The following is an 18,481-nucleotide window of genomic DNA, read 5'->3' on the forward strand; positions in this document are numbered from 1 at the left end:
AGGCTGGAAATCAGTGAGTCGGTGGCTGCCGGAGCGCGCTTCCCGCTAGAGAGCGCGCAAGATCCCGATGTGGGAATTAACTCTTTGCAGACCTACCAGCTCAGCGCCAACCCGAACTTTGCGCTCGACGTGCAGACGAGGGTGGATGGCAGCAAGTACGCGGAATTGGTGTTAGAGAAGGAGCTGGACAGGGAGGAGCAAAGGGAGCTGAATTTGGTCTTGACTGCGCTGGATGGAGGCAGCCCGCCACGGTCGGCCCACGTGCAGATCCACATTGATGTTGTAGATGCCAACGATAATGCCCCGGTCTTCAACCAGTCCACCTATAAGGCGAGTGTGAGGGAGAACACGGCCAGCGGTACCCTGGTCGCCAAGATCAGTGCATACGACCTGGATGATGGGCCCAATGGAGACATCATCTACTCCTTCAGCAGCCACACCCCCGCCAAGGTACGAGAACTGTTTGCTCTGGACTCAGCCACAGGGGAGTTGAGAGTCAAGGGACAGCTGGACTATGAGGAAACAAAGTTGTACGAGATTTACTTACAGGCTAAAGACAAGGGAGCTGTTCCTGGTGTGGCTCATTGCAAAGTGCTGGTGGAAGTCGTGGATGTGAATGACAATGCTCCAGAGGTGACAGTGACTTCTGTGTACAGCCCGGTGCCTGAAGATGCAGCCCCAGGGACGGTCGTAGCTCTGCTGAGTGTAACAGACTTGGACTCCCATGACAATGGCCTGGTGAACTGTTTTATTTCCCCTGGGATCCCGTTCATGCTCAGCTCCTCCCTCAAAAATTACTACACTTTGAAAACAGAAGGAGCTCTGGACCGGGAAAAGGCAGCAGAGTATAACATTACTATCACAGCCAAGGACTCGGGCTCGCCACCCTTGTCTGCAGTAAAACACATCCTGGTGCAGGTGTCAGATGTCAATGACAATGCTCCCAAGTCATCCCAGGACTCCTATGATGTCTATGTTCCTGAGAACAACATGCCTGGCATCCCCATCCTTAACGTGAGTGCCACGGATCCGGACCTTGGGCGCAATGCCCACCTCTCCTATACCCTTTTGGGCGACACCACTTTTGGCCACCTCTTCTCCATCAACCGGGATAACGGCACCCTCTACCTGCTCACCTCCCTGGACCATGAGGACCAGGTGGAGTTCAACATGATGGTGCAGGTCCAGGACGGTGGCTTTCCACCTCTGGCCACTAATGTCTCAGTCAGTGTGTTTGTCACTGACCTCAATGACAATGCCCCAACGGTGCTGTACCCTCACCCCAACACCACCGCCACCTACACCGATGTGGTGGCACCAGGCACTCCTGCTGGCCACATGGTCACCAAGGTGGTGGCGGTGGATGCGGATGCAGGGTACAATGCCTGGATCTCCTACACCCTGCTGCAGGCCACTGACCCCAGCCTCTTCTCGGTTGGGCTGCACAACGGGGAGATCTTCACGGCCCGCCAGCTCCGTGAGGATGATGCTCCCGAGCACACCTTAGTCATTCTGCTGAAAGACCATGGGGAGCCTGTGCTGTCCACCAGTGCCACCATCTCCATCTCTGTGGCCGAGACAGTCAAGGAGGTGCTCACTGACCTCACTGATGTGGCACCTGCCAGTGATCCCAGGAGACATGTGACTTTCTATCTCATCCTGGCTGTGATTTTGGTGTCAGCAGCCTTCTTCATCACCATGTTGTCCGTGGGCATCTTCAAGTGCTACAAGTGGAGGCAGTCAAGGGAGCTGTACAACAGCTCCAGGAGCACCACGTACAGGACACCAGGGCCGTTCAACCACATTGATGCTGTGAGGGGTGGCTTCACGCCACCCAGCTTCTACCACCAGGTCTATCTCACCACAGACTCTCGGCAGAGTGATCTCCTGTGTAAAAAGCCCTTCACTTCCAGCCCCTTGGGGAGCCGCCAGGGCACCATAAGGAATGGTGAGCCAGGGCTGTACCACCAGATTGTGGGCACTGCCAGCCGGCTCCCCACACCTGCTGAGGTAACGTAGCTCCTTCCTTGGCGTGTCCCAGCGCTGGGCAGGGCCACGGTTCCTTTGCGCCGTACGCGTGTGGCTGCGTGTTGGGGTTGGGAGGGACATCCAGTCGTGCCACGCCCCTAAAGAGTTCAGCTACAGCTGAACAGGTGTTCTTTGGAGTCAAACGAGCCATCCTGAGGGCTGATGACTTTTGCACTGTGATGAGCAGGATCAAGTGAGTCAGTTTCCTCACGTGGGCAATCATACGTCTTTTGGAGGCAGTTTTGGGTGCGCCTTGCATGAGTAAGCGGTGGAGGCTGAGGTCAGCTTGAAACCACTTGTTAATCCTTGGCACAAAGTTTGCTGTTAATGGTATTTCCTTTCCTTTGCAAAAGGAGAGCTAAGGGGAGCACTTGCACTGCGGGGGAACATTGTAATCTCTGTGCGTCGTGACTTGGTGGGGGCTGGAGAGCTGGGGGTGCAGGTGGGGCTGGGAGCTGGGGGTCGGCGTGTCGCCTCTCACAGTGCAGCACGCAGAGCTGATGGATGATCCTGGTTCCTCTGACAGACCGTGGTCACAGAGCAGTCCCTTCCATCTGTGCCGTTCCTCATGTTTGGCTCCTGAATGGTTCCGGTATTATTTCCATGGAAGTTCTGTGTTGATGTTCACTCTGGGGGAGGGCGTGGGATTGCAGACTGCCCCCGTTGCTTGCAGGGCTCTGCTGAGCTGGACTTTGGCTCTGAGCAGGGTGGTGAGTCGTCCACTAAGATGTTGTTCAAAAGCCCTATTACAAGCTCTGCAGGATTCATAATGTGCCGTCCCTGGGTGATGTCTGGTGTCCTGACTGCAGGCTGGAAGGCATTTGCGCATGGCAGCAGCTTCTGTGCTTCTCCCCGATGAGAATTGTGCTGCTTAATTTGATAGCTTTCAATTAGGAATGCTTCCATCTTCAGAGGTGAGGCCAGGTAGTGGATCCAGTGGAGGGGGAGTGTGGATCTGGTGGATTTCCAAGGTCGTTGGTGCTGGTAATTTGTCCTTCCTGGGAGGCAGTGGGTAGGAGTGATTGGTTCCTCAGAGCAGAAGGAAGTGAGGTGCAGCGGAAGCTGTTCATGGGGGTGAGGCTGAGTGTGCTGCCTGATCAGTGTGGCCAAATCACAGATGGAGGCAGAAACCTCTCAGAATTATTTTATGCCTTTTTATTTTTTTCCCCTGCTTGCGTCACTGCTCAGACTCAGCACTTCTGATTTGTGGCAGGTGAGAATGGCTGCAGCAGCTGCAGGAGCAAGTGTTCCTCTGCACTGTGTGGGCTGTGCTATGGCAGGGGACAAGGATGTCCCCTCCACCTAAACATCCTGACAAAATGCCTTTGGGGGTCAGGGCAATAAATCATTTGAGAGTGGGGGTGGAAGGAGGGCAGCAAGCCCCAGGCATGACTCCCTCCTACCCCCCAGTACTGCACTGGAAGGGCACTGCCAGTGAGAAATCAGCTGGGCTGGCTCTGGGCCCTGGATTTTCAGTCTTTGTGGTGACAATGGATTGTGTCAAGTCTGCAAAGGCTTTACACCTTGCTCTGCAGGGCACAGCCAGCCCCCAAAAGGGATGCAGGGGGAAGGGTGTTGGCCCTGTCTTTAGCAGGTGGTGTGCCCTGCCATGAGGGATCCTACCCTGCAGGATCTCCAGTGATCCCTGGGTTGTCTGGCTTGCTGCCTTCCCACAGAGTGAGCTCTGACTCTGTGGAATAAGGAACATCTCCATCCATCCCACACACCCCATACCCTTCCTGCCTTGTCCCACTGTCCCCATCCCGAGCTCTGACAGGCCCAAACAGCAGCAGGGTCCCCGTGCAAAGCCCTTGCTCCAGGTCCTTGGTGGCTGAGCCATCTCAGGGCACTGAGTGGTTTCTCCCAGGCTATGTGGGCTTTGCAGGGGCTTCTGCTGAGGCACTGCAGCAGCACCAAACCCATCCCCAGGGGTGCAGCACCCTGTATTGCCATGGAAAGCTCTGTCACCCAGCTGTACTGTCTGGGGCTCAGCCTGGGATGGGGACAGGGCTCATTCCAGAGCCAAGGTTGCCGTGACAGCTTCCTGCTGGTGGCACCGTCAGGAGCCCTGGGGGGATGAGTATGTACCAAAAGGAATCGGTCTCTGTGTGCTGGGGAATCCCTTGTCCGGTGTTTTTCTGCATTGTCTCTTTAAGGCGCCTTCCCCCCTCCTCCGGAGCCGGCGGTAGGTGGGACCTGGGCAGTGTTCTCACCATTCCTAAGGTTCCTCCCGGCGTCTCTCCCTGACTGGCAGCAGGGTGGTCCCGCCTCACGGCTCAGAATAGGCAAGGAGGTGCTGCAGACGGGAGGGAGGACCCCGGACTGCAGCACCTTCACGGTCCCTGCTGTCGGCAGAAGGATGCTGTCCCTGTCGCTGTCCCTGTCACTGTCCCCCGTGCCGGGCACGGGTGCTCTCAGCCTCTCCCAGCTATTCCCCAGGTCCCTCTGGTGCCCAGGTGGGGGGGGGGGGGGACAGGCAGGATCCCAGGCAGGTGCTGGGTCCCCTGTCTGCCACAGCACTGCAGCCCCAGCCCCCAGGGTCTGTGTGCACCCACGGGAAGGGCAGGGTGGCCTTCAGTGCACCAAGGACAGAAGATGGACAGGGACTGCTTACAAAAGCATACAGTGACAGGATAAGAGGGAATGGTTTTAAACTGACAGAAGGCTTTGATTAGATAACAGGTATAAAAATTCCTCCCTGTGAGGGTGGTGAGGCACTGGTACAGGCTGCCCAGAGAAGCTGTGGCTGCCGCATCCCTGGAGGTGTTCAAGGCTGGGCTGGACTGAACTCTGAGCAACCTGGTGTAGTGGAAGGTGTCCCTGCCCATGGCAGGAGGTCAGAATGAGATGATTTATAAGGTCCCTTCCAACCCAGGCTATTCTGTGACTCTGAGTGCACAAGGGTTCTGCAGGGATGTGAATGGAACTAAAAGTCTGCAGCTTGCCAATATCGTCTGTGACAGGGAGAGCAGGAAATTACTGTGCTCTCCCCGGGGGAGGCTATGACCCCTGCTTCTGCCCTCAGGAGACAGACTGCAAAGCTGTACCTGCCACAGAGTATCAGTGCCAGGTGGGAGGCTTGGGCTCCCTTCCCAGTCTGAAATCCTGACCTGGTGGTGTGATCCTGTGGTGATGTAGTGACCTTATTATCTGGCTCTGTGTGTTTGCAGTGATTTGGGTACTGTGAAGATTGACCCCTTCCTTGCCCCAGGCTGAGGAAGTGGCTTCCTGTCAGGTGTGCATTGCGAGCAATTGTATTTTGGCTTTGAATGGCTCACCTGCCTTTGCCTTTGCACCTTCAGCCAGCTGCTCCCACACTGGGCTGGCAGGAGTGGGTGTCCCCCTCCCAGAGCAAGGTCCCCTGGCCGGTGGTGGTACTGGTGGCAGCGATGCCTCACTCAGAGAGGCAATCGTGGGGTGCAGGCAGCAGCCAAAGCAGTAGCCGAGGGGGAGAAGAGGGGTGAGAGAAGAGCCTCTGGCACCTCGGGGCTCTAACAAGCACCTTTTCATCGGGCATGAAAAGTCCTTTGGCCTGCGTTCATGACAGCTGCCCTTTGTCTGTGGGCACGATGTGAAGCCACCATTGTGGAGGGGGAGCACACAGGGAGGGCTTGTACCTTGCTTCCAGGCTGCCAGGACGTGCAGTTTCCCTGTGAACGCAGAGCGAGCTGTCGGAGCAAGTGAGTCAGGCTGGCAGAGGGGAGGCCGGGGGTGGCAGCCCCGCTGTTGCCGGCTCAGGCCCCTCTTCCCGCACCTCCGGAGCCACTGCTGGCCGAGAGGGGATGGAGCTCTCGGCCAATTGGGCGCTGATCTGAAGCGAGGGGGGGAAAATCTGCTTCTCCCCCACCCCCCCTCCCACCTCCGCGCTGGGGCTGTGATTCAGTTCCCCTCCCCCAGCCCACCCCCTCTGCTTGGAGGCTGACAGTTGGAGCCGCAGCCTGCCGGAGCCCCGGAGCTGTTTTCTAAGCCGTGCAAGAGCGACCCAGGGATTTATTCGCAGTTCCTCAGTGCCTGCCGTGTCCCGGGCCGGATGCGCACGGACATGGAGAGTGCCAGCCTCCAGCGACCCGCCTGGAAATGGCAAGTACTGAGTTTGTTTTTGCTCTGCGGCTGGGGCCGGGGCTCCGGGCAGATCCACTACTCGGTGGTTGAGGAGTCAGAGTTGGGAACCGTGGTGGGGAACGTGGCCCGGGACCTGGGCTTGAAGGTGGAGGAGCTGCCGGGTCGCAGGCTGCGCCTGGGCTCAGAGGAGAGCTTGCGCTACTTCGCCGTGCGCCTGGACAGCGGCACGCTGGTGGTGAGCCAGCGGCTGGACCGCGAGCGGCTGTGCGGAGCAGCTGCCAGCTGCGTGCTGTCGGTGCAGGTGGTGGCAGAGAACCCCCTGCAGCTCTTCCGCCTGGAAGTGGAGATCCTGGATCTGAATGACAACTCCCCGAGCTTCCCCACTGCTCACCGCACCCTGCGCATCGCCGAGTCTGCCACAGTGGCTGCGCGCTTCCCCCTGGAGAGCGCACAGGACCCCGACGTGGGCACCAATGCCGTGAGCTCCTACCGGCTGAGCCCCAACTCCCACTTCTCCCTGGATGTCAAGCAGCAGCCGGATGGCAAACTCTTCCCGGAGCTGGTGCTGGAGCGTGCCTTGGACCGGGAAGAGCAGCCCGAGGTGCAGCTGGTGCTGACGGCCGTGGACGGGGGAAGCCCAGCGCGCTCGGGCACGGCGCAGATAACAGTCCAGGTCCTGGATGTCAATGACAACGCTCCCACCTTTGACCGCACCACGTACAAGGTGAAGGTGCCGGAGAACACACCTGTGGGGGCTGTGCTCCTCCGGGTCAATGCGTCTGACCCCGATGAGGGTCCCAATGGGGAGACACAGTACTCCTTCGGGGTTCACACCTCCGACTCGGTGCGGAGGCTCTTTGCCCTGGATCCCCGCTCTGGTGAGGTCCGGGTGAGCGGGGCGCTGGACTTTGAGGAATCCCGTTTCTATGAGATCTATGTGCGAGCCCACGATGGAGGGGTCCCAGAGATGGAGGGCAATTGTGTGCTGCAGGTACAAGTGGAGGATGCCAATGACAACCCCCCGGAGGTGCTGCTCACTTCCCTGTTGAATCCGGTGCCAGAAGATACCCCACCCGAGACTGTCGTGGGGCTCTTCAATGTACGGGACCGAGACTCGGGGGCCAACGGGGATGTGAGTTTGGAGATCTCTCCCGATGTGCCTTTTGCCATCAGGTCCCTTCAGAACCACTTCTCCCTGGTCACCCAGAAGAGCCTGGACCGGGAATCTACCTCACAGTATGCAGTGGAGCTGATCGCCCAGGATGGTGGCTCTCCTGCCCTCACCACCACACTCACGCTGCTCCTCAATATATCTGATGTAAATGACAACCCCCCACGCTTCTCGCAGCCCTCCTACGATGCCTTTCTCCAGGAGAACAACCCGCCTGGCTCCCTGCTGTGCACCGTCTCTGCCTCAGATCCTGACGACGGGGATAATTCCCGGCTTGTTTACTCCATAGAGAGTGGCCAAGTGCAGGATGCCCCCATCTCTTCCTTTGTCCACATCAACCCTGACAATGGTAATCTCTATGCTCAGCGCACCTTCGACTTCGAGCTGCTGCAGGTTCTGCCAGTGTCTGTGGTTGTGAGGGACTCAGGGTCCCCCCCTCTCTATGCCAATGTTACTGTCTACATCTTTGTGCTGGACCAGAATGACCATGCTCCCACCATCCTGTACCCTGCCAGTGACAGCGATGTGCCAGCACCCCAGAGGGTCCCACTGTCTGCCCCACCGGGCTACCTGGTGGCCAAGGTGACAGCAGTGGATGCAGACGCTGGGCACAATGCCTGGCTCTCGTACCGACTGTTGCCACAGTCCACCGACCCCTCCTTGTTCCACGTGTCGCTGTACACCGGGGAGGTGCGGACGGCGCGTGCCTTCCAGGACAGCGACATGGCAGTGCAGCAGCTCCTTGTCCTGGTGATGGACAACGGTGACCCTCCGCTCTCCACCACTGCCACCATCACTGTGGCCCTGGAGGAGGCAGCCCTGGAGGAGAGCTTCAAGCCTCAGGATTTCCTGGCTGGTGCCAAGGAGAAGCCGGACCTGACCTTCTACCTGATCATCGCTCTGGGAGCCATTAGCACGGTGGCACTGGCCACCGTCACCCTTCTGGTCGCCCGCTGCCTCCGGCGCAGGGGCCGTGCCGCCGTCTCACCCTACTGCTGCTGCTGGCTCAGCGAGTCACCCTCCCGGGACTTCTGCAAGCACTCCAGCCCCAAGCTCCAGCTCAGCTCCGACGGCACCCTTAAGTACATGGAGGTCACGCTGCGACCCACCGACTCCCCGTCGCAGTGCTACAGCACCTGCTTCTCCCCCGGCTCCGAGCGGAGCGACTTCACCTTCCTGCGGCCCTGCCCAACCCCCGCCACCCTGCCGAGGGCGAGCGGGGCTTTCCTGCCCGCCGCGGGCACGCTGCGGGACCGCGGCCAGGTGAGCGGCGATGCCGGGGCGGGTCCGGCGCTGCCGGGCGCTCCGACGGCGCGGTCCCCGCGGGGGGCGCGGAGCGGCCGCGCCGGTTCGCGGCGCGCGGCGGCGGCGCGCGGGCCGTGATTGGCGCCGGTGTTGCTGTCCTGGGGAAGGAGCGCGGCGATTGGAGCGGCGCCGCCGCGCGCGCAGCCAATGGCGGGGCGGCTGCGCGGCCGCGCTCCCCCCGCCCCGTCGAGCCGCGTCCGCCCCAAACAATGAATGGGAGCGGCGAGCGCTGAGCGCGGCCCCCGGCGCCGAGGGCATCGCTCCCCGGCCGGCCACCCGGCAAGGATGCCGAGGGCAGGGCAGGCGCGCCGGTCCCTGGGGCTGCCGCGCGTCTTCTCCTTCTGTTTGTTCTTGCACAGCTCATCTGCTCAGATCCGATACAGCATCCCGGAGGAGCTCACACGGGGTGCCTTTGTGGGCAATATCGCCAAGGACCTGGGCACCGATGTGGCTAAACTGGCGGCAGCTAATCTGCAGGTACTGTCGGATTCGGATTCCCAGTACTTCTCCGTCAATGTGAACACCGGTGTTATTATGGTCAGCGAGAGAATAGACAGGGAGCAGCTTTGTGGGCAGAACCCACGCTGCTTCCTCCACTTGAAACTTGCCATCGAGAACCCGGTGGAGTTTTACCGAATCGAGGTGGAGATCCTGGACATCAATGACAACCCCCCGCAGTTCCCCAGCGATGAGGTGTCCTTGCGCATCTATGAGCTGGCGTCTCTGGGTGCCCGCTTCCCCATCCAGCCAGCCCAGGATCCCGACGTGGGCACCAATACCTTGCAGACCTATCACCTGAGTGCCAATGACAACTTCAACCTCAACGTGAAGGCCCGCACTGATGGTGGGAAGTTCCCTGAGCTGGTGCTGGAGCGGGCTCTGGACCGGGAATTCAGAGCTTTCCACTACCTGGTCCTGACTGCTGAAGATGGGGGCTCTCCCCCACAGTCCAGCAAGATACGCATCACTATTCAGGTCCTGGATGCCAACGACAACCACCCGGTCTTTGACAGACCATCATATGGAGCGCGCTTGGTGGAGAACTCGCCGCTGGGCACCCTCGTGGTGAAGTTAAATGCTACGGATGTGGACGAAGGACCCAACGGAGACATCCGCTACTCCCTCAGTAGCCACAACTCAGCTGCCTTACGCCAGATCTTTGCCATCGATGAGCAGACTGGGGAGATTCGTGTCCAGGGCAACCTGGACTTTGAGGAGGCGACGGTGTATGAGATCGAAGTGGAGGCCAAGGACATGGGGTCGCCCACGATGGAGGAGCACTGCAGCGTGGTGGTGGAAATCACGGATGTCAATGACAACGCCCCTGAGGTCATTCTCACCTCCTTCTCAAGCACCCTGAGCGAGGACGCACTGCCGGGCACAGTGGTGGCCGTGATACACGTCAGAGACAGGGACTCTGGCGAGCAGGGCAAGGTCCTGTGTCACGTGTCTCCAGATCTTCCCTTCCAGCTGCGTAAGGACTACGAGCACCAGTACTCGCTGCTCACCAGCACCCGTCTGGACCGGGAGCACGTTGCCTACTACAACGTCACCGTCTCTGCCTCGGACCTGGGCAATCCGCCCCTCTCCCGCCACACCATCTTGCCAATCACCCTGATAGATGTCAATGACAACGCTCCGCAGTTTGAGCAAGCGTCCTATGAAGTGCTGGTGGCAGAAAACAATCCAGTGGGCAGTGTGCTGGTTACAGTCTCTGCTGCCGACCCCGACTCGGAGCAGAATTCCCGCCTGTCCTACTCCATCCTGCGAGCTGGTGGGACAGATCCAGGCCTGGATCCTACTCGCTACCTCTCGATACATCCCACGAATGGGCAGGTCACCGCCAAATTCCCTTTTGACTATGAGCAAACCACCTATCTCCAGTTCCACGTGGAGGTCTCTGATGGTGGCTCCCCGGCCCTGAGGAACAGGACACTGGTTCATGTTTTTGTAGTGGACCAGAACGACAATGCCCCACAGGTGCATTTCCCCAGGGCTGGGGAGGACTCTGCTACTCAGCTCCGAATTTCCCCCTCCATCGTCCCTCCTGCCCTCATCACCAAGGTGGTGGCAATAGATGCGGACTCGGGGCGCAATGCCTGGCTGTCCTACCACCTCGTGGAAGCCACAGACCTGGGGCTTTTCAGCGTGGCCCTGCGTTCCGGGGAGGTCCGGATCATGCGGGCTCTGCAGGAGACGGACGCCTCCGAGCACGAACTGCTGGTGGTGGTGCGGGATGCCGGGGAGCCCCCGCTCTCCACAGCTGTCACACTGGTGGTGCTGGTGGAGGAGAAGGGTCCGGAGGCCCTGCAGGGCTCCGAGGCTCAGGCCGCTGATGGTGGGGGCTTGCCCAGTATTACTCTTTATCTGATTGTATCCCTGGTGCTCATCTCCACCGTCTCGCTGGTGGCACTGGCAGCGCTGGGCATTCGGTGCCTCCGGCGGGGCTCTGCACCTGCCAGCCAGGGCGGCTGCGTGGAGAGCGTGAACACGCTTCAGCCTCCTCCCAGCCACATCTTTGGGCACTTTCACTATGAGCCTAAGAAAGGGGACACTGTGATGGGCGTGCCGGTGACAGCTACGGCACCCCCAGCCCCTCGTTACCGCTCCTGCTTTTCGCCTGTCTCGGATATCAGCGAGTTCATGTTTGTGAAACCCTCCGCGGATCCCACCCTGTGCAGCGAGGTGAGCTCGGGGGTGTGGTCTCCGGCCTGAACACAAGCCCGGTGTTGGCGGGGCTCGGCCCCGAACCGGCCGGCTTTGAGGAGGGGGTGTCCGCCGGTGCCCGATGCCAGCAGCCGGGCGGGGCGGAGCGGGTTCCCCCCACCGCTGCCGGGAGTCCCCGGCGCCCTCCCGGCGCTGCGGGGGCGGAGTGGCGGCAGCGGGGGAAGGGGAGGGCTACGCCGTGCGTATTTTGGGGAAGGCGGTGAGATGGAGAAGGGGAGGAGGAGGGAGAGAAAAAGGAGGAGGCGGAGGAGGAGGGGGCTGTGGAGAGACGTAAAACTGTCACTGGGTCCGTCCCCTCCGCTCGCCGACTTTGTGTGTCTTTGCGTGTCGAGAAGCGGTTCAGCCGGCCGGGCTGCGCTCGCCCCCTCCCCCGCCTCCTCCATCCCTCCCTGTCCGGCTCCGGCGGCTCCGGCGGCGGCTTCCTCCCTGCAAGGCGGCTCGGACCCCCCCGGGGCGCAGGGGTTCCGGCTGCCGGGGCCGGCCGCGGGGGCGGGGAGGAGGGGGAGGCTGCGCCGCTCCTCTCCGCGCTGCTCCGTTCGCACAGCCGGCCCGGGATGCTCGCGGGACAGAGTTTGCCATGGCAGCTCCCGCTGCTGCTCGCAGCCCTCTCCTGCCTGCCGGCTCCCAGCTGCGCCCAGCTCCACTACTTCGTGCCCGAGGATCGCGAGCCGGGCTTCTCTGTGGGCGACCTGGCCAAGGACTTGGGGGTGGAGGTGCGGAGCCTGGCCGCCCGCAACCTGCGCCTGGTGAGCGAGGGTGGGCAGCGGCACTTCCAGGTGGACCTGGCGGCAGGTGTGCTGCTCCTGGACAGCAGGCTGGACCGGGAGGCACTGTGTGGGCAGAGCCCCACGTGCTCTCTGCACCTCCAACTCGTCATGGAGAACCCCCTCCAGCTCCACCGGGTTGAGGTGGACGTCCTGGACGTGAACGACAACGCGCCCCAGTTCCCCAAGCCAGAGGTGGTGCTGGAGATCACTGAGGTAGCCAACCCTGGGACTCGGCTGCCCTTGGAAGTAGCAGAAGACCCAGATATGGGCACCAACTCCATCTCCACCTACGAGCTCAGCCCCAGCAAGCATTTTGCCCTGAGCATCAACGTGAGAGGAGATGGTGTTAAAATGCCCGAGATCGTACTTGAAAAAGCACTGGATAGAGAGAAAGTGCCTGTTCATCACCTAACACTGACAGCCCTGGATGGAGGGAATCCCGTGAAATCTGGCACTGCCAGGGTTACCATCCATGTCTTGGATGCAAATGACAACCCTCCTGTCTGTGACCCACCCATATCCAAGGTACTTCTGGAGGAGAATGTGCCTGTGGGCACTCTGGTCACCAAGCTGAATGTCACCGACCTGGATGAAGGTCCCAACGGGGATGTGGAATATTCTTTTAAAACCAGCAATAATGCACCTGGTAAATTCACCAAACTGTTCTCCTTAGATGCCCGTACAGGGGAGATCAGAACCAAAGCTCCTCTGGATTATGAGGAATCCAGTGCTTACGAGATTGCGGTTCGAGCCAGGGACAAGGGATCCCCAGCCATGGAAGGCCACTGTCACCTGCGAGTGGAATTAATTGATATCAACGATAACAGCCCAGAGATCGTGCTGACCTCTGTCTCCAGCCCAGTGCAGGAGGATGCAGCCCCAGGCACGGTGATCGCCCTCATTGGTGTGAAAGACAGTGATTCGGGTGACAACGGGCAGGTCCGTCTGCAGATAGCAAAAGAGCTCCCGTTCAAACTGGTGTCATCTTTTAAAGAGCATTTCTCGCTGGTCACCAGTGGTCCCCTTGATCGGGAGAAGGCCAGTGGATACAACATCACAGTGAGGGCTGTGGATTCAGGGTCCCCCCAGAGGGCCACACAAAAAACCTTTTATCTCCGCATTGCTGACGTGAATGATAACGCACCGAATTTCTCCAGCCCTTTTGATACAGCTCACATTCAGGAAAACTCCCTCCCTGGAACTTCTGTCTTTTCAGTGTCAGCATCAGATCCCGATGAGGGTAGCAATGCCAAGCTGTCTTACTCCATCGTGGACAATGGGATGCAGGATGCACCTATCTCAACCTACTTCCGAATCGATCAGGACAATGGCACCATCTACACCGTGCGAGCTCTGGATTACGAGCAGGACAAGGTGTTCCAGGTGCCTGTGGAGGTGAAGGATGCTGGGTCTCCTGCTCTGAGTAGCACTGCTGTGGTCCATGTGTTTGTCCTGGACGAGAATGACAATGCTCCCAGCATTGTCTACCCGGCTGTCCCCAAGGGCTCTGCCTTCCACCAAGCCATCCCAGCCTTGGCAGAGCCCGGCTATCTGGTAACTAAAGTTGTAGCAGTTGATGCTGACAGTGGCCATAATGCCTGGCTGTCCTACCAGCTGCAGGAGTCTGCTGAGGCTTTGCCTTTCCAAGTGGAACGCCGCTCTGGAGAGATAAGGGTTGCACAGGCTCTCAGGGAGTCAGAAGATTCCCACAGGCTGGTGGTGGAAGTGAGGGACAATGGCACGCCGTCCCTCTCGGCCTCCGTGGTAATAGTCATTTCTCCGGAGGAAAACAGCGTGCAGGACTTCTCCAAGTCCTTGGACCTCCCCCAGCCTTCTTCCGAGGATACCAACTTAACTCTTTACCTCATCATCTCCTTGGTGTCCATCTCCATCGTGTCCTGTGTGATGTTTGGGCTGGTGGCTGCCCGGTGTCTCAAAGCTGGCAGTGCCAGCTGGATCTTTGCGGGGTGCTGCCGAGGGACTGGCCGCAAGCCCCCCTCCCATTTCCGAGGGCAGATGAAGCCAGATGGCTTCATCAAGTACCTGGACGTGGGAGCAGCGGGCTTGACCTCCCAGGCACAGAATTACACCTCTTGTTTCTCGCCCATGTCCGAGCAGAGCGATTTCCTCTTTGTAAAGCCCTTCAGTCATTCTAGCACTGCGGAGACCGTGGCTGCCTATGAGCAGGTGACCAGCACCTTAGCGAGTCCCTGCGATGGGGTAAGAGATGGCTGTTCCTTACTGTCCTCTCTGCTGAGTGCAACAGTTTGTCATATCCAGGCCACTTGGCTCTTCTCTGTCCGTCCTTCCTCCTGAGACGGTGGCCTCGGGGCACACGTGTCACTGTCACCTCCTGGGAGGTGGCAGGTGAAAGTTTTGGCTGGGCTTGGTGGAGGTGGGGGAAGGGGCTGAGCAGCGTTATAGAATCAAAGACTCTGTGTTTGTAGCAGTGGAGAGTTTCCCCTTGGCCCCGCTCGTACTTGTTTCTATTTAAAGTGATTCTTAGCATGATCAGGAACAGGTTTTCTGGGGGTTTAACTTCTTGGTTCTGTTTAACCCATTTTTCCTACACGGCACATGAGCTGTGGTGCGGAGGTGGTTATCTGAAAGGAAAGTCTGCCTGTGTTTCTTTGCTCAGTTTTAGAGATGCCTTGTAGAAATTTCTCATTTCTCAAACCCCAAGTGTTATTAATTACTGACTGTTCCTCAGCCAGGGATCATTTTCCAGCTTGGTCATGTTGAGCGAGCAGCTGAATTCGGTATTCAGCACTAAAATACTGAAATGTCAGGAGTGACATTATTCACAAAGATCCTGGTGACCTTATGTGCCCTTGGCTTGAAAAGGCTGACGAGCGGCAAGCTTTGAAAACTTGAGCTGTTTGTACTCAGATGCCTAAATATAGATGTAGGTGACTGTGTTTAGCTGGAGCTTTTATAACTTTGGGATATAAAAAGTAAAGCAATTTTATGTCACAAATGGCTGCCCTAAATTTGAAAATGGTAATTACGACAGGAATTCAAAATATGGAAGGGCTACTCAAAATATTGGGAAGGGCTTATCTAGTGCAGTATTGTGTGCCAGCGTGTGCAAAAATGCGTCTCTGAAAACTGGAGGGCAAGTCTTTCAACAGCTTCATTTGCATGCAGCATGGGGACCAGTGGGGCATCTATTTTAGGGGAGTAATTTATTCTAATATCTTCTTTCATGAGTATCATCAAAGCTGCAGAGAAATTAGTGAGAGCACATCTCCTAAATAAAAATCTAGGTCAGCTCTACTCGTCTTCACTTTTCCTTAGTAATTGCATGTACAAGCAGAATAATCCTATAAAACTGATGTTCCACTATGTATGGGCTATGAACTGCTCCTTCCTAAAATAGCTGAGGGAAGCATTGTCCTTTCCAGGTAGTATGTCATCACTGTGGAGTTCATTAAGATGATCATGATTTTGGGAAGTGTGTGTGTTTTCCCGACAGAAACAGTTGTGCTATTTAGTGCTCTCCACAAAGACATGATTCAAACAGGAATATACAAGCTTGCTCCATGTCCTTCCTTATTTACAAAATGTTCATTGTCTGGTTGTAAAATAACACGGGCAGAGAGTGATATGGGGGTTTATTAATGAGGTTACAAAGTGTGCTGCTGTGTCTGAAGGTTATTGTGTCTCCTAAACAAATAATGCTTTTTCCTCTTGCTGTCGGAAGTTTATTCATTTTTCTGTGGACTGAAAAATATTGTAGTGCTCCAAGGCCACAACAGCCAGGAAAAGTCATTCAAATACCATGCATAAAAACAAGATCTCAGGCAGGCCTTTTTAAGGACAGAAGAAGGAGAGATTAGGAAGGTCTGTTACCATTTTTACCTTAGAGTATTAAGAGCATCTTTCTCAGTATCAATTAACTCTGCCACCCCCTCACACCCCCTTCCTCCTCCAAGCTCATTACTGTGGTACCACTGCTCCTGCTGAATTCATGCCCTTATCAGTTTATTTCATGCTTCATTTCTTTCACAGCCTGGTTTCCTGAGCTGCTTTGGAAGATTATTCTCTGAACAGTTTTTGTCATGCCTTTTGGTATTCATGCTGCTTCAGAAATACTCAAGAAAAGGGGAGGGGGAGCTTTCTCTTTGTTCTAATTGATTTGCTTCACTTGGACAGAACATGCTGATATTCCAGACTGAAATAATCCAGGATCAGTTCACTTTCATTTTCAAAGGCAAGAATGGAGGTATTAAAACTCTTCTTTTTCTTTGCAGCAAGCTCAACCTAACACAGACTGGCGCTTCTCTCAGACCCAGAGACCTGGAACAAGTGGGTAAGTGGCTCTTTCTTTTCATTTATCTGTGGGATGGAGATTTCTTTTCTTGGTGTGCCACTTTTTCAGTGCTGGGAAGTCCATGAGTGGCAGCTCTGAGAGAGGCTGTCCCTGTCATTGATGGAATTACAGAGATGAAATAGGGCTGCTCCTGTGTCAGCTGTGTTTGGTGGGGCTGTGGCAGCTGCTGTTGGCAGTGGTGTGTCTGGGTTTGGTGTCTGCTCCTCAGGAACTGGAAGGAATGCCAGGTGAAGTTGGGAGATGGCTGGAGGACTGGACAACGGGTTTCACAGAGAAAGGGCTCTTTGCTAAAGCAGATTCTGAGCATGTAAATTCCTTCCTGAGTCAAAAATCTCAATGCCTCTCCCTTCATGAAGGCCACTGGAAATCCCTCCCTGTACCAGCCATGGAGCCTTGAGCTCTGTGCTGCTGACAGAGCCACAGGATGGGTCAGGGGGAGGGACCACAGAGCTTCACCTGCTCCCACCTCCCTGCTCAGCAGGCTCATCCCAGGGCTCTCAGCACAGGGTTGTGTCCAGACACTTCTGGAATATCCCCAGTGAGGGAGATTCCAGCATCTCTCTGTGTGTGAGGTCAGCAGAGAGGCCCCAGGTGAGTGCCCTGCTCCTGGCTGGGGCTCTCTTGCCTCTGACCCACCAAGGTCTGCTTGTCTTGGTGCACAGTGAGAGACCACAGACAACAAAATGTTGTTTTTTGCCTCTCCCATCTTTTCTCCTGGTTCATGGACAGGAATCCCCTTCAGAGGGTGAACTCCCTTGAAAGAGAGAACTTTACCTGAATTGCACCTTTCTCTGTGAATACCCAACCAGAGGTTACTGTGTATGAGCAGACTGGCTCCAGGATCATTTATGTGTGAAAGAATTATATCTTTTGGGGCATAGCTGAGGGTTATACTCTCTGAATAACCAGGAGTAAATCTGGGTGATGTCCTTGCTCATCTGGCTGGCTCAGGCTCTGTGTCTCTGTGCTTTGTCACTCTTGGTGGCTACTTGGGCATCTCCTGTGGAGTTTAAAATGCTGACATGGGAGTAGTGGGTGCTGGATGGATTTTGGTGTCAGAGCTTGCAGTTAAACATCTGCAGCAGCTGCTTGTGCCTGACTCTTTCCCTGGGTCTAGCTCAATAATTTATCTTATCAGAAAATTAAGAGATTGCTATAGCCAACTTGTTGAAGTGATTAAACTTTGCTATTCCAGCTGATAAAGCTGAAATGGAGTGAGGGTTTGATGTAATTAGATTAAGTGTTCATAGTGGAAGCTGGCCTTGGACTTTAAAGCAAAGCTATAGCTGGAATGGTTTTCTCAGGGGCTGTTGAGCTCCCCATCACTGACAACATTTTAATCAAGGAAAATCTTCCTTAGCATTTCCGCTCTAGTTGAAATGACAATTAACAAAGCCCTGCTAATGCAGAAGTGCACCACAGCTGCTGTGATTGTTCTGCTGTGAGGAGGCAGTAAATGAGTCCCATCAGAGCAGGCTCTGCTGCTCCCTCTCCCAGCACCATGCTGGGGCTCTTCAGGGCAGAGCTGATGCAGCCCAGACCCCTCACTCAGTGACAGGGACTTTCCTCAGGTCGTGGGACAGTGACACTGAGCCCAGCTCCCAGCTCCCAGCCCCTGCCTGGATCTCTTCACAAGCTCCATCCCCTTCCCAGTGCCTAAACACAGCAGCAGCTGGGCTGTGGAAGAGAGAGGGCAGGAGGAAAGGCAGCCTCAGAGTGTGTGGGGAGCTGAAGGAGTGGGACATGCCAATTCTGGTGCATGAACCACGATGTCACTGCTAAGGATCTGTGCCCGGCGTGCCCAGGACAGCCCCTGAACAGCTGCTCCTCAATCACAGAATGGTTTGGGTTGGAAGGGACCTTCAAGCTCATCTTTTTACACTCCCTGCCATGGGTTGGGACCAGGTTGCTCTGAGCCCCATGTTGTGACAGGGGGTCCCACAGCATGAGCTGAACCCTGGCTTTGGAAACAGATTTTGCTGAAGCGCAGGCTGCTGCTGAAATAACTGGAAGAACTCAGTGGATTTTAATTCCTGCTGGTTTTCCCCGCTTGCCTGTGTCCACATTTGCAGCAAAACTGCTCTTGCA

General features: G+C 56.8%; 1 protein-coding gene across 1 annotated transcript in view; it reads left to right on the forward strand.

Moving 5' to 3' along the window:
* The window catches only part of LOC102068481 (uncharacterized), a 126,555-nt gene that overhangs the window by 86,908 nt on the left and 21,166 nt on the right, over window positions 1-18,481 (forward strand). Inside the window, exon 5 of the mRNA XM_074552481.1 lies at window positions 16,314-16,372. Within this exon, the coding sequence (XP_074408582.1) occupies window positions 16,314-16,372 (59 nt within the window). The remainder of the gene's footprint in view (window positions 1-16,313; window positions 16,373-18,481) is intronic.

This window comes from Zonotrichia albicollis, chromosome 15 (genome assembly GCF_047830755.1).
Source record: "Zonotrichia albicollis isolate bZonAlb1 chromosome 15, bZonAlb1.hap1, whole genome shotgun sequence".
Taxonomy (NCBI): domain Eukaryota; kingdom Metazoa; phylum Chordata; class Aves; order Passeriformes; family Passerellidae; genus Zonotrichia; species Zonotrichia albicollis.